Here is a 14,354-nt window from a genome sequence, read left to right as displayed (position 1 = left end):
CTGTATTTGCTTCAATCTCACTTGCAGTTCTTCTCACCCACACATCCCTCGGCAATCCGCTCCTGTGGCCTGATAGCATTGCCCGGTAGTATTGCCCTATTCAGGGAGAGCAGTTGCAAAAGCATCGAGGTATAAGTTGATCCGGCTTTGCCCTTCGATTCGGGAGGGGGAGGCTCAACTTGGCTGAGTTGAGGAAAGATTCTCCGCAGTCTCACACACAAGACAAGCGGGACGCCTCCTCCGCCCCTCTCTTCAGAAACGATTGTAACAACCACCCTTTCTCGATCAACTAGTTGCCAGACCCTCAGCACCAGTCAACGCAAGCCGGGGTGGTGATGTCGGACTATCACACAGCCAACCCCTCCCTAGGTTATACACACTTCAAACGGTCACCAAGCATCAGGAGTGAAGAAGCTCTCGATCTTCGTGGCCCTTTGGAGGTCACCGGAAATGTCGAATCCGGACGTGGTATCAACCTAGAAGGAGAAATAATCATTAGCGGTAGTCTTGACGCGTATGGTCCGCTCACCATGAATGGTAGCATCAGCTGCGAGTAGGTACACCCTCAGTTGCCGGGTTTGTTGAGACAACCATACACATCAGGATGTGCACCCCTCGTGACATACAGAGCTGACCGGCTTGCAACATAGGGGCGAGATTAGAGCTTACGGTAACATCGTGGTCAACGGTGTATTAGTGGCGAGGTGAGTGCCAAGCATGACCAAAGTAAAACCTCGCTCTGACAATTAGCCATAGTAACAAGATCAAAGGCTTTGGCTCATTAAAGGTTTCTGGGACACTGGAAGGCAACCATCTCGAAATCTATGGAAATCTCTCCATAAAAGGCTATTTGTGAGGCTGAACAATATATGTCTCTTTTGACGGGGTCGCAATTGCCCTATCGCTAACTACCTTATTAGGAAATGCAAGAGCCTTGTGGTCTATGGATCATTGTCATTGATTGGGCCTACGTCGACGTATATAGCAGAGGAATCGGAAGAGGTAGCAGGCCCGAAAGTGGTTAGAGAGCAGGAACCTGATTGGGATTTCTAGTGCAGGACGGGGACCACTCTGCTTAGACGTACTCTTTGTTTTTCTTCTTCTTATTGTCTCTTGCGTTCTTTCACCTCTTGTCTATACTTGTTAGGTCCGGTCGATGCCACTTTCCCCAATATCTCGGAACGTTGTGGCTGCACAATTCGAACGACTGTAAATGCCGGGTGGGTTTTTGAACATGTCATATTAGGAAAATACACATGCCTTTCGCAAACGCTGAGTCGCCACTTCGTGCTTCTAATTCGGTCCAAGTGGAAAACATCATGTGTCAGACCCAGGGGGACAGGATCCAGGGTTGGAGGTGAGCGAGTTATTATAGGACACAAGAATAGTTACTCCGTTCAGAGTGCATGAGGCTGAACCAGATCGGCCGCCGGTCCCGGGCAACCCAAAGCCCACAGACACATGACAGAAACGCGGATTAGCGTTATGCAGGCCAAAGAAAAGTGCCGAGCAATACCACTCTGAGGCTCAAAGCTGCATGGACCGCCCGTGGTCTACGAGCCAACTTTTATCCTAGTTGTGTATTCTAACGGGGCAAATCATGCGACTTTGCACCTTGGAGCCTTGAGATTGTACATTCTGGAAAAGTTGGGAATTCCTTCGAATCCATATTGGATACTCTGTACACGGGGATCTGGGTAGTATTGTGAAAGATGCACATTTCCTTTTCGGTAACAAGCGACTGGGTAAGTGCGTTCCCCAGAAAACCGAGGCGTTGAATCAACTCGATGGGATTTCGAAGTAAGCTCGGTCTATCATCGTGCCTTTTTTTTTGGCCGAGTTAAGAACAGGGTCCACTGATAACTGGCTCAGGGGACATGGCCAATGAGGAGCCCAATTCTGCTTCAACAGTGAACACTGAATCTCCCCGTCAAACGAACAGGCAGACATTGCGTAGATGAGTCAATTTTCCGAGGCTTCCGTGGTGCGTATCATTTCTTGTCGGCTATGTCGTCGGCTGCATCAAATTACGTGGGCCAAGGTTGGCATGGTGCTTTATTATTTTCCCTCTCAACTTCGTTTGTGTTACGTATTGATTTTCTCTGTAAGCTCATCCATTGTCCAGAGGGAAACATGAGCGTGGCTTGATTGATGACTAAGGCATCAAGGTGGCTTGGCACATGTGGGCCGACAGCAGCAAGGCGTAAAATCAGGCACGAGATGACATTGTGGAGACGGAACACACGCCTAGGACCCTCCCCCCCTCGGACTCCTGGCTCTCGGCGGCTGGATCGCGCGCATGGCAAGCTTGCGACACGGTTCCTCAACAAAACTGCTTCGAGAAGGGCAAATGGCCGCGCAGACCCCGGGGGCAACCATCGCCAGCCGAACCCGATAAGCCTCTTTGGCATCTGCGCTGATTAAACGCGCTCCCCCTTTTATTTTGCTGGTCCCCTCGGAGGCATCATGGCCGCTGCCGGCACAGACCAAGCTGTGGCCAGGGATGTCGAAGGCGCGGCATCGCCAAAGGACACAACCTCTGCAAACCGGACAGCCGCAGGTCAAGCTGGTCAATCGGGTCAAGCCATGGAGAATGCCAACAAGGCACTCGAGCCTCGTGCTGACCCTGATGCGCAAACCACGGTGACGGACTTCCTCGACTTTACAGAGTACCTGCCGTCGGACGTGATTCGGTCGCTGACACTGATTGGGAAGCTCGACGAGACATATACCGATGCGTCAGTCAAGGTGGACGAACTGACAACAACATGGGGTCAGCTTCCTAGCCTCGCTGCCGAGGACCGGCCCTCACCAGTCAAGTTGCGTGCCGACATATCAGAGAAGCTCAGCCAGGCAGTGAGCTCGAGAGTTTTTGCGCATGACGAAGCTGTGAGGATGTCTGAGAATGTGAATCGCCACTACAACAAAGCCAAGGTGCTTCTGGCGAAATTACAAGGCATGATGGATAATTATCCAGCAGAGGAGCCCAAGAGTCCTGTCGCGTCCAGATCACCTCATGCCGTTCGCGCCAAGCCCGCTATTGGAGAAGATGGGCAGAAGATTCGACATCATAGAATTCCCAAAGTCACCGTTCCAGGAGAGGTGCTTGCGCCTTACGAAATCGAGTATGATACCGCCAGCGACGACAGCGACATTAGCACCGATGAGGATTCCGACATATACGGCACAGGACGGAGAACTCCTGCTCCGCCGCGAATAAAGATCATATCGAACAAGCCGAACAAGCCAAACAGCCGACTGGCTCGTCCTGTCACTTATTCCTCGGCGGCAATGACTGCCGCTGCTGCTGCAAACGCTGCTGCCCTTTTGAACCCACCTCCTGAGAACGCCGTGGTTGGTAGTGTAGATGCCCCGTGGTTGCAACTTACCAATTATGAGCTTGCGAAGCTGCGAAAACGGATGAAGAAGAACGCTACCTGGACACCTAGCGAGACAATGGTAGCGAGGGAGCTTAAGGCGCTCGGTCGTGGACCAGACGAGTACAGAGACGCAAAACAGAAGGCGGAGGATGAGGGGAAAGAATTCAACCCCCAAGTGCCAAAGTTGGTCGTGGACGACGAGTCTGGGGCACAACATCTCCCAGCCGGTGCCATTAGCGCCGACTTGATTGGGATCGAGGAAGTCCCCACGAGCAACAGAGGCATGAAGTTGAACGAAGCCAAGAAGCTCAAGAGAGAGGCCCTGGCTAAACTAGCGGCTGAGGAGGCCGAAGAATCTGCCAGGAAGATGACGCATGCCGCTAAGCTCTTCATGGGAAACGAAAAGAACAAGTCCGAAAACTCCAAGGATTCCAAGGAGACAAAAGGAGGCAACCAGCCCCTCGAAAAGTCCAGAGCCGCTTCTTCTCGGCCAAACGGCAAACGTAAAAGAGAGGGCGAATCTGGTACTGAACCATCAGAGTCCGCCGAGACAACACCGCCGAGACCACAGCCCAAGCGAAGCAAGATGGAAACTCCCGTTCCTCCACCTCAACATCCTGGTATGAACCAGAACAATGCGCCGCCGGCGGATTCTAGCAACAATCATATTCATATTAATAACAACACCTCTAGCAATAAAATCAACAACAACAGCGCCAGCTCTTCACTCCAGCCAATGACTCCGGGGCAGTCGGAAACGCCTGTTCCTATACCAGTCCCTCCACAGAGCTCTTCTCGATCCGCACTGTCTCCAACCCCCAACTCAACAAGCAGCAACAATGTCACCACAACCACTATACCTGTGAAGCCGCCCGCAGAAACTCCTGTCCCGTTGCCACGCACAGACAGACGAAAGTCGATGACACCAGTCGCGCCACCCTCCCGAGAGCCCGCCAAGAGAGAGACTCGAGGAGAAGCCGCGAAGCGAACACAGCACGCCTCTCCTCCAGACGTCTTTTCGTTGCGTCCTCCGTCTCGTGGTCAAACTCCAATCGCGACCCGTCCCGGGTCCCGAGGCAAAGCAGCCAGCCAAGAGCCGCCCTCCCTCGCGGCCGACAGACCTCGTCGGTCCAGCACGGCTCGAAACACCCCAATACCGGAGTTCAAACAACCTGCGAAACGGACAAAGCGTCCCGCCCCTGGAGTTGTTAGCACCACCAACAGCGGCGGAAGCAGCGCCGTCGGCAAACGCAAAGCCCCGCCCAAAAAGAAGGCTCGCACGACCAAGAGGGAGAAGGGACAGGTGTTGGAGACGGAGATGGAAGAGGTGGATGATGAGGGGAACCCAATTGACCCGAATGAGCCGCGATATTGTATGTGCAATCGCGTCAGTTTTGGAACCATGATTCAATGCGACAATATTGATGTAAGTCCCCCGGACTGCAAGAGATCAATACTCTAGAAAGAAGGCAGACAAAAAAAAAGAAGAGAGACAGACATATAAAGAGAAAGAAAAAAAGAGAAATTTTAAATTGACCATGAAGCTAATACGCTCTATACAGAATTGTAAACAGGAATGGTTCCACCTCGAATGCGTTGGGATGGCCGACATTCCCGCCCGAACAACCAAGTGGTATTGTCCGGATTGCCGCAAGTTACTGAATATAGGAGAGAAGGGTGAAGTGAGTGCGCGGGGCGTACGAAAGTAATATCATGACAAGGGCGAGACTGGCGTTTACGGCAAGGAGTCTCGGACACGGCTACATTAGGCAATTTCTTGCGATTTTTTTCCTTTCTCTCTCTTTTTTCTTTTAATAACAGGATGATATATGTTGGCGACGACTGGGATTGATAGTTAGGACGGCAGAGAATGGAGCTACTAGTACTAGTGTAGTGCCATCATGAGCATATCGTTTGATAACTGCCGGTTGTGGAGAAAGGTTGCAGATTCGCAACGTAGCGAGTTAGTCTGCGTTAGTCGCTCCCACGTTTGCCCGCATGTGAAGGTCCAGATCGTCTCCACACTTCAACCGCCGACGATAACAACCTGCCATCATGTGAAGACACCTCGACAATACTGGTACAAGTCTGCTTTGTTCTCCTTGTTTTTCTAGTTGAGTTGATCGCTCGCAATGACCGGACAGCTCAACAGGGTTATGTGCCTATTTATCCCCACCATGGCATGGCAACCTGCCCGATCCTGAGATCAGGACCTTCATCACCAACTTCTACAGGGTATCGGATAGACCGGACGGGAATGAGTTGTGGGTAAGTCAGTTCACGAAGGATGCACAGGTAGGTCACCATGGGCAATGATAGAGGAAGGGGCGAACAGGGTATGCTGATTTCTGTATCTGGTTCTTTGTTTGGCTCCCGGTGCGCAACTGGGATGGATGGCCGCAACTAACTACCATGAGTAACAGAAATCCGAGAGCTTCGAAGTAAAATGTGGACTACGGTTCAAGAACGCAGGCATTCGGTGGTGAAGGTGTTTCCGGCGAGTTTTCAGGACCTGGAATCTGAAGACCAAGAGTGCGAGCTTATGCTGTTTGGCGAGGTGACGCTACAAACCAAAGACGGCCAGTCTCTAGTTATTCCATGGGCTGGACATGCGGTTTTGAAGAAGGATAAGACAGGAGAGAAAGAGGAGTGCAAGTTTGCACATTATCGGGTCTAGCTGCAAAAGTAGGTGAAGACGCCCCGAGCGGCTATGAAGCCTACGACAAAGCGGCTTGTCGTCTATGCCCTCATGTGACCAAGTGCTCACCGTTGTCCGCATATGTTGCGTCTCGAACAGCGGTTCATTGATTGAGCGCAACAAGTTCGCCACATATCTGTGCCTTGCATTTGACGTTGTGCACCCCATAGTCTTCGGCACAATACCTCTTTCTACCCGCACTCCGAGCCAAACCCTCGAGCTAAGTCGCCTCCTCGCGGCGTTTTGGAATAACGTGGCTACGTGTCTTGTATCATGGCGTAGGAGGCAGCGCTCACCTGACCCACTGTCACGGCGAGCAAACCATCATGTGGTGGCGTTTCAATCGCTCTTCGTAAGCCGCATGCTGGTTGCGGAGAAGGGGGTGTGCCCCCAGAAGCGCGTTAGAAGCAAGACGCAGTTCATGCTGGCCAGTCCGGATTGAGATCGGGCACGTCACTGGTGAGCGAATGGTGACGGCCGCCGTGATCAAAGCCTGCCAAAGCTGTGAGCCCGATTGCAGGAACGCTATCTTCACTGTACCGCGTACGTGTCATCTTGGCATTGCTAATAGATACGCCCTGGTAGTTACTGTACCAAGTACAAGACCTTGAGGGAACGGACATAATATTCGTTGGTAATATAAACTTTAACGTCTCGATTTGGGAGGCTTGCGCCGTTGCCGCCCGCCTGCAGATGCTCGCTTTGCTGAGGGGCCTCTGGATAGTACGCTTCCATCATGGTGATCTCATAACTCGCAGCGGATTATCCTCCGACACCGCTCAAGACCACGGGAACGACTGTGTCGCACAAGATCAGCCCTCCGCTCCCTCCGTCAAAGTTCTGAGCCCGAGAAACTGCTCATCCGTCAGCAGAGCCTGGGCTTACCCACGGGGTTTGGTTCCAACATGACCCAGTGAGTCCCGCGTCCGCCTGATGACTCCACCCTCCACGCTTGTCGTCAACCCTTCCCCCTCAGCTGGGCTTAGCACATTGTCCCATCCCCTGTACGATTGCCTGGGGACGCGATGGAGTGGATAGACCCGGACCTGGACGGCCAAAGATGGCTGGCTGTGACGGCGCCGTGCCTTGCTGCTGCTCACGTTCACTCCCTTGTCTCGTCGCACGGAGCTGGATGCAAGCTGTGTCGTGGGTGGTTTAGGTGACTCGTTCGCCGTCCGCCGGAGCTTTTCCTCTGCTCCCATCAATCTCCCTTTCCTAGTACTCATATCCTAGGTACCATATTGACGACGACCTCGACGACGACGATTCCTGTCCTTCATTTTAACGTGCACCGAGTCTCTTTCCTTGAACAACTCATCTTTGTGTCCATAGACGATTCCTTTTCCCCATATTAACGGACCGTGGCTGGGCCGCGTCTTCCCGATCACTGATAACAACAACCCCTCCATACGTACCCCTCTATCGTTGCATCTGCAAACCTCGACGCGACTTTTGGTCATCATCGATCTGCTATTGAAAGTTGGTGTATATTTCATACTTTGCCGTATCCGGGGTTCGACTTTCTGGTTATTCCTGCCTTTCGGCCTTCTCGCGGAGCGGGAGACTGTCTCACGTCCTGGGCCAACACCGGCCGAATGCCCAGTATGTCATCACCGCATTCCTAGATCCTCGGCAGTTGTCGTTGTCCTTGCATAATATCGGATGAGGTTTGGCATCTGAGGCGAATCAATAGCTGACTGACTCTTCGCCATAGGCAAGAACAAGAAACATGCCAAAGAAAACGGTGGAATATCTGCAGCGGTGACAAAGCAGGCTGCCGCTAAGCTCTCGTGAGTAGCTCCTTCCCTGTGACCCATCATCTGAGCCGTCTGGCTGACTGTTGCATCCCATCGTCACCAACAGGAGCAATCATTATAGCAACATTACTCAGGGGGACGGCAACGCTGCTTCCAACAAGAGTACGGCCTCCGACACTTCGTCTCCTCCTGCCAATACCCCAGAGATCAAGCCCTCGACCTCTCCCGATGATGGAAACCCCGTCGTTGCGTCGCCGATGCTTGACGCTTTGTCTACTATCTCAGCCTCCCCAAATACTGCTCCTAGTATGACAACAGAGTGGGCCAAGACCATCATGGCTGGTTCGCCTGGCAACTTGATCAACCTCACCAGCGAATCCCCGCCAACCCAGCCTTCTTCTTATGAAGAAGCCGCCAGACTGCACAACGGCTGGGCTACCACCCAGCGCCCATTCATGAGTCCATCTCCGGCATCGCCTTCCCCGCCAAATCACGGTCGGCGACCTCTTAGCCTTCAGTCAGACACCCATTATCACTTCGCCGCCACTCCCCCGCGATCCAGTGCCGCGTATCGACGAAGCTCGCTTTACTCGCAGTACAACCCTTCGCAGGCCGCAAGTCCTCACCCACCCCTACCCCATCAGCCCCAACCACATTTTTACGGCGCTCAGGACTTGGACCTCACCGTTACGCCTCAATCCGGCATGAAAGCTGGTGATCGTGGACTATTTTTCGGGTTTGATAGGCTACCGTCCGAGCCGGGATTATCCTCCCAGACGCAAAAGGTGGTCTTGGCGGGCTATGAAGGTGGACTGCAGGTTTATGCCGTAAACAAAAGGGGAGTTGAGCTTGTTGCGAGTTTGAAAGGGTTGCGTGGTGGAGTGCATCATGCCAAAATCCTCCCATGGACCATCACTGGCCAGAACTCGTCCTTCTTTCCGCTTGTGGCAGTGGTAGTACATGGACCGGTACTACCTACACGGCCAACGGATGCGGGTTGTCGACAAGAAACCACATCGCGTGAAACCTCGGACCGCAGCGCAAGTCCTCGACCAGGTTATGCCCCGTCGGAGGGTCCATCGACAAGAGCAGCACCGCCGATTCAGTTCTACCAAACCGCAGTAGAAGTCTACTCTCTCAAGACAAACAGACTTGTCGATGTTCTGCTCCAGACGCAGAGAGTACCTATCAATATGGAGGTCTCTCTGTCTAGTCCTCTATTCCAACCTCCTACTCCTAGCGGGGCGTTCAATATCAAAGCTGATGACGGCACTATTGCTGTGGGCTCCGGTGTTACAGGCGAATGTTGGATATACAGGCAGTTGCTTGAGCTGCAGAATGGTCACATGTTTGCTTGCGCTGGAAAGCTGTGGACTACAATTCAGCAAGGTCAACGAGCAGAAGCAGCAGCAGACACTGATAAGAAAGGTTCTTCCTCTTCTCCCCGACGATCTAGCCCACAAGCACCAATCTTCGCAATGAATGGAAGATTGATAGCCTACTGCCCGTCAAATCCTTCGTCTCAAGCGTCTCTTAGAGCACACTTACCGGTGCCTACGCTGGGCCGTGCTCCTGGAATTTCGTCCATGGCACCACCTCACCTCCCTGCAGTCTCTTCAGCTCTTGATCTGCCCATTTCAGACAGCATGATGAATAAGTTCATGCGGGAAACGACCCAGGAGCTGATATCAGGGATGAAATGGGTAGGGCAGCAAGGCTTGCAGGCTTGGAATTCGTATTGGAATCAGCCACCGACTTCTCAACAACAACAGCCTAGATCACCTCCTGCGCAATGGACGGGATCGCGTGCACAACAAACAGATCCATCACAGTTCCCACCTACTCATGGGACCTCAACCCCAGCAACAGTAAAAGACCCGGGGCTTGTCTCTATAGTGGATGTGGAAAAGCTCCCGTTATCTGCAACAGTTCATCCTCTTACTACATTTGCGACTCCGCTCGGGTGCAGCTTTGTTTCCTTCTCACCTTCATCGTTGGCACTTTTCACTGCTAGCATCAAGGGCGATGTTCAGACTGTGTGGGATCTTTTGCGTATTCAACATACAAACTCCTCGCCGCTGCAGACAACCTTGGCCCAGAACGAAACCGTTGGGCCTCAGGTCCGACAAATTGCGCAGTTCTCACGGATGACGGTAGCCAGAATTGTCGAGGTTGCCTGGTCTGAGCCTCACGGCGACCGATTAGCTATGGTTACGGAGAGGGGAACAGTCCATTTGCTGGATATGCCATTCAGTTCTTTCATGTGGCCACCTCCACGACGCCGTAGGATACCACAAAAAGGCGGCCCTGAAGCTTCCGATGGATCAAGCTCAGCTGTCTCAATGGCCTCTGGTGCACTCGGAGCAGCGTACCAAGCGGCAAAGCCATTCGTCTCACGCTCACGTCGTGGAAGCAATAACACGGTTTCGCCATCTGCGGGAAATATACTTAGGGATTCTGCAGCTCAGGGTGGGCGGGTGATTGCGGCCAGCATTACTCACTCTTTGGGAAAGACCGGAACAGCTATCAACCAGCTTCGCCATACTGGAGAGAATCGTGTTTGTCTGCCACCAAGCGCCATTCTACCGTCTCCGGCTTGTGTTTCGTGGTTGAGGAATCGACGATCTCAATCATTATTCTCCATTGGAGGTGGCCTGATACGAGTGTTTCCATGCAGCACAAGAACATCTTCATCGGTTCCGGGAAAGAGAATATCTCGGGCAAACAAGTATAAGGATATGAGGGTCCCGCTTCTCCCAGACGACATTGTCGCACCAATTGTTCGTCAGATCATTGAGCTTGGAGCTGCAGATGAGTATCTTGAACTCTCAGAAGCCGAGATGGAGGCAGGAAACACAATGACTCTTAAACCGCCCCACGTTGCGACTGCTCCTCGACATGGCATGGACTCTACAATTCCACAGGCGGAGATAGAATCAAGCGCACCATATCAGCCTTTCCATACTGATCGGCGGGTTGCCCTTTGCGAATATAGGCGCATAGATTCTACCGCTGCTCTTTTGGCAAATGTGGGTTTGGATGGCAAGCCCAACAAGAGGAAAAACAAGCAGAATTTCGATGCTATGAAGGGCAATGCGTCTGCATGGGCATTTGGTCAAGACATTCCTTGTGTGAAGATAGACTTGGGGCTTGCGACGGCGAATGAAGATGATTACATTGGACCTGATGATCACATGGCTTTGCCTCAGTCTGCAATGGAAAGAGTTATGCAGTATGAAGGTTCAGAATCTATCGTGGTGACGACGAGACGTCGACGCGGCGCTCGCCAAGGTGACGGCGACGAGGATGGGTTCTTTGAAGACGACTGCGAGGTTCTCGACTTTGCGGATCAGCGAGTGTAGGTGTTGCGGGGAGGTGTCCGCGTTGGCAGGACGAGAAGCGTTTGGGCCAGGCATTTGGAATATTAGATGAAGTGAGGGGTGCCAATCGTTGACTCACTCCAAGAATGTGGCAAACACGTATGATGTTGGTTAGTTGGAGTTTTGCTTGTCTGTTCCTGCTTCTGTGTTAGCTGGACTGGTTCGAGTTGTTGCTCCGTTCGCTTCGCTGATGTTTCTGGGCATAATTGGCTTTAGCACTCCCCTTCATGGCTCCCTGCGAGCACCCAACAAATAAAGAGATATATAAATAAAGATGCCCTTTGAATCGGCATTCATTGGTACACATGTATATATAGTCTGCGATAATAGAGTGTTGTATCATTATTCATTTTTATTTATTTCTTCATGCTGACGGCGCAAGCCGAATTATTAACTAGCCACAAACCCCAATATTCGAACAGCAATGCCGGGTTGTTTAGGGAGAGCGCGTTTTCCTCCATCAGAGCACTGGTGTTGTCACTATGTTTCGACAACACCGATTCTTAGTTCTTCTTCTTGGCAGCGGCCTTGGCCTTTGCCGCCTTCTTCCTATTACTTCTAATCATGACCAATCCCAAGAACGAGCCTACAACCGCGGAACCGAGAAGGATGAGGATGACGGGGATGCGGATCGCCCACTTGCGATGGAGGAAGAAGTCCTGGAGAGGGTGGTCCTTGTCGACAAAGGGCTGTGTTGCAGACGGCAAATTAGACGTGTTTTGCGCCAATGGAAAAAAAAGAGAGGTTCCGCGGGGGAGACGTACCATGAGAAGAGTCCATATCGTGTAGTAGAGGAATATGACGGACGAAGCCACGAGCATGGCGAGGCCGACTAGTTTGTCGATCTGGCATTGTTAGCATGGCTGGAGGACGGGGCGAGAGTTGCGATTGAGCGGGTGGGGGGGTACCATTGTTGAGACGCAGGCGGGCGAAACGACCAGACTCGTAAAGTTAAGGAGCGTGTAGTGGTGGTGGTGGTAGTGCGAGGGTGCGGTTTGATGGAAGACGTGGTGTCGTTGCTTGGACGCGACTCAGGAGATCTGGCGGCTTTGGGTGAGCTTGATGGGGATTCTGGGTGTCCTGCCTGCGGACCAATGGGAGTTTGCTGCGCGGCTGTGCGTGGGGCCGCCCTGACTGCTAGCTATACACTCCCTGTGGCCGGCGGGAGATGCAGATGCGGGAACGTCGATTTTATTTTATTTGTCGCTTTGGTCTTGTTGTGCAGGGCGGAATTGCCATCATGGTGATTGCAGCCAGTTTTTTTTCCCTTGTGGCCTAGGGCCGTGGAATCTGGGTCAAACGGAATTGGAAATGTCACTGCTTGGCTCACGGTGCCTTGTCAAAATGGCCTCGATCTGAGGTTTGGCACCTGTCTTTGACGGGTGTGGCGTCATCGAATCATATGGGAAGTCATCTTTTCTCCATCCTTGAGCTGACTCATGGTGAAGCTGAGAGCGATGGGAGTGACTTTGACATGCGCTGTTGTGGCATGGCAAGCGAGTAAGGACCCCTTCATTGTGATTCGGAACTTAATTGCGAGTATTCCGTCGTGCAGAGATCAAATATTAATCACAAATCTAGGAAATTGATCGCCCTGTGAGGTAGGAGCTTAATTAGGTAGCATATTATTTGCTCAGCTTACACGGTAACTCTGGTGCGAAGCCCGGGCTTCTACGACGGTTGTCTGATGAAACTTTTTGAAGTTTCCCTACATCACGACTCTCATTCGGTTTCCCCAACGGCCAAGACTGTTCTTGACTACTAGGAAGCATATGTTTCTGCTCTATTGCGTTCCTTGGGGGACCAAGGGATATGATAATGACTATCACCAGGCTTGGAGCTTAGACTCACAAGACAGCTTGTTCGAGTTTTCTGCCAGCACATGTCAATCTTAGCTATACTGTGAGAGCCCTGCTGTCATCAGAAACAGGCACGGCGCCCGAGAGGAGCTTTCAAAAGTTGGAGCCTAACGAAGGAGATATAAAGCAAAGCCAACCAAAGACACAGCTGCCGTTACACCAAGCGTAACACCACCCACGAGGTAATTACCCAATATGATGATCAAGAATGATGCCGTGACCAACAGATAGAGACAGGAGACGATGATCCACACTCGCGCCTTGGATTTGACCGATCTGGCGCGCTGTGTTTTCGTCTTCCATGGCCCATGAGAGCGCGCACGAATCCAGATCCGGATCACGGCAACCGACACAACGGCGAACCCGCCGATCAAGACGATGACACCCAGCAAATCAAATAACATACCACCAAGCTTTGCGAAACGGGTATTCATGCTGAGGCACCCTACTGCCAGCGAAGCCGGTAGGAAAGTGCTCGCAAGAATCGTCACCAGCGTCCCAGGAGCCCGCAGCGCCCCTTCCGGTAGTGCATTCTCAGGTTGGATCAATGTTTCAGCACTCATGTTGGCCCTTGCCAGTTTCTCTGCACTGTTCAACAAGCCTGGCTGGAGACACCTCTCACTTTGAGTTCATGATGCTACCCGAGTGCTATGTTGAGGGGAGACAAGGGGCGTAGAAGACCGTCGTTGTGCTGTAGGGCTTTCTTCAAGATCGTTGCCTAGCCTTAGATTTGATTCCTCCATGCTTGCAGTCAAATTGCCAGAAACTTTTGTGTATGTAGCCCATCAACACTGCTGGTCTTCCTAATCTACGGAGCAGCTTCGTCGACGTTGACCTTCTCTGCTCAGAAGTAAAACGAGACAAGTGACACAGTCCGGAGGCACGAAACAAATTGAGCAAGCTTCGCTCTTTTATACAACCTGAATCCTTCTGTCTTCTTTACATGTACGGAGCACTGCATAGAGCTTTTCGTTCTGGCCGAACTTTGTCTCGATGATGCGTCAAGTAGTGTAATAGACCTCAAATTCTCAACCACCCTCCCCGTCCCATAGACACGTCCGCTCCCACCTGGAGAGGCTATAAAGAACTAATTATAGCAGCGGTCTAAGTTGTGAAGAGAATTGAATTTGTACTACTCGGCAGTGGAACTTCGGGGATGCACGACCAGGCCCGGTGTCATGTGCAACGTTGGGGAGTAGCAGCATTAGGCGTTTGTTTGTGCCCGTATCGATGGCACCAAAGACCGAAGCGGGGAGCTTCTGTGCGAGCAAGGTGTTGGG

At 52.1% G+C, this 14,354-nt stretch overlaps 6 protein-coding genes across 6 annotated transcripts; 4 read left to right on the top strand and 2 right to left on the bottom strand.

Moving 5' to 3' along the window:
* Nucleotides 1-335: 335 nt before the first annotated feature.
* On the top strand, nucleotides 336-1,053 carry G6M90_00g015610 (uncharacterized protein; the record flags this gene model as incomplete). The annotated part of the gene is made up of 4 exons (XM_014693482.1): nucleotides 336-553; nucleotides 651-704; nucleotides 757-852; nucleotides 921-1,053. 4 exons carry the CDS (start codon nucleotides 336-338, stop codon nucleotides 1,051-1,053), a joined length of 501 nt encoding a protein of 166 aa, XP_014548968.1.
* A 1,413-nt stretch (nucleotides 1,054-2,466) lies between these two features.
* dng1 (Inhibitor of growth protein 1) lies at nucleotides 2,467-5,089 on the top strand (the record flags this gene model as incomplete). The annotated part of the gene is made up of 2 exons (XM_066129775.1): nucleotides 2,467-4,806; nucleotides 4,943-5,089. The coding sequence occupies 2 exons, from the start codon at nucleotides 2,467-2,469 to the stop codon at nucleotides 5,087-5,089; spliced, it is 2,487 nt and encodes an 828-aa protein (XP_065986100.1).
* Nucleotides 5,090-5,685: 596 nt separating this feature from the next.
* On the top strand, nucleotides 5,686-6,057 carry G6M90_00g015590 (uncharacterized protein; the record flags this gene model as incomplete). The annotated part of the gene is made up of 2 exons (XM_066129774.1): nucleotides 5,686-5,716; nucleotides 5,804-6,057. The coding sequence occupies 2 exons, from the start codon at nucleotides 5,686-5,688 to the stop codon at nucleotides 6,055-6,057; spliced, it is 285 nt and encodes a 94-aa protein (XP_065985805.1).
* Nucleotides 6,058-7,673: 1,616 nt separating this feature from the next.
* On the top strand, nucleotides 7,674-11,197 carry G6M90_00g015580 (uncharacterized protein; the record flags this gene model as incomplete). Its single annotated transcript, XM_014693484.2, has 3 exons — nucleotides 7,674-7,680; nucleotides 7,793-7,868; nucleotides 7,942-11,197. 3 exons carry the CDS (start codon nucleotides 7,674-7,676, stop codon nucleotides 11,195-11,197), a joined length of 3,339 nt encoding a protein of 1,112 aa, XP_014548970.2.
* A 521-nt stretch (nucleotides 11,198-11,718) lies between these two features.
* On the bottom strand, nucleotides 11,719-12,126 carry dpm2-1 (Dolichol phosphate-mannose biosynthesis regulatory protein; the record flags this gene model as incomplete). Its single annotated transcript, XM_014693485.2, has 3 exons — nucleotides 11,719-11,904; nucleotides 11,980-12,060; nucleotides 12,124-12,126. 3 exons carry the CDS (start codon nucleotides 12,124-12,126, stop codon nucleotides 11,719-11,721), a joined length of 270 nt encoding a protein of 89 aa, XP_014548971.2.
* A 1,055-nt stretch (nucleotides 12,127-13,181) lies between these two features.
* G6M90_00g015560 (uncharacterized protein) lies at nucleotides 13,182-13,637 on the bottom strand (the record flags this gene model as incomplete). Its single annotated transcript, XM_014693486.1, has 1 exon — nucleotides 13,182-13,637. One exon carries the CDS (start codon nucleotides 13,635-13,637, stop codon nucleotides 13,182-13,184), a length of 456 nt encoding a protein of 151 aa, XP_014548972.1.
* Between the last annotated feature and the right edge of the window lie 717 nt (nucleotides 13,638-14,354).

Source organism: Metarhizium brunneum, chromosome 1, assembly GCF_013426205.1.
Source record: "Metarhizium brunneum chromosome 1, complete sequence".
Classification (NCBI taxonomy): domain Eukaryota; kingdom Fungi; phylum Ascomycota; class Sordariomycetes; order Hypocreales; family Clavicipitaceae; genus Metarhizium; species Metarhizium brunneum.
The sequence above is the reverse complement of the archived record's forward strand: the minus strand, read 5'-3'. Positions and strand labels throughout refer to the sequence as shown.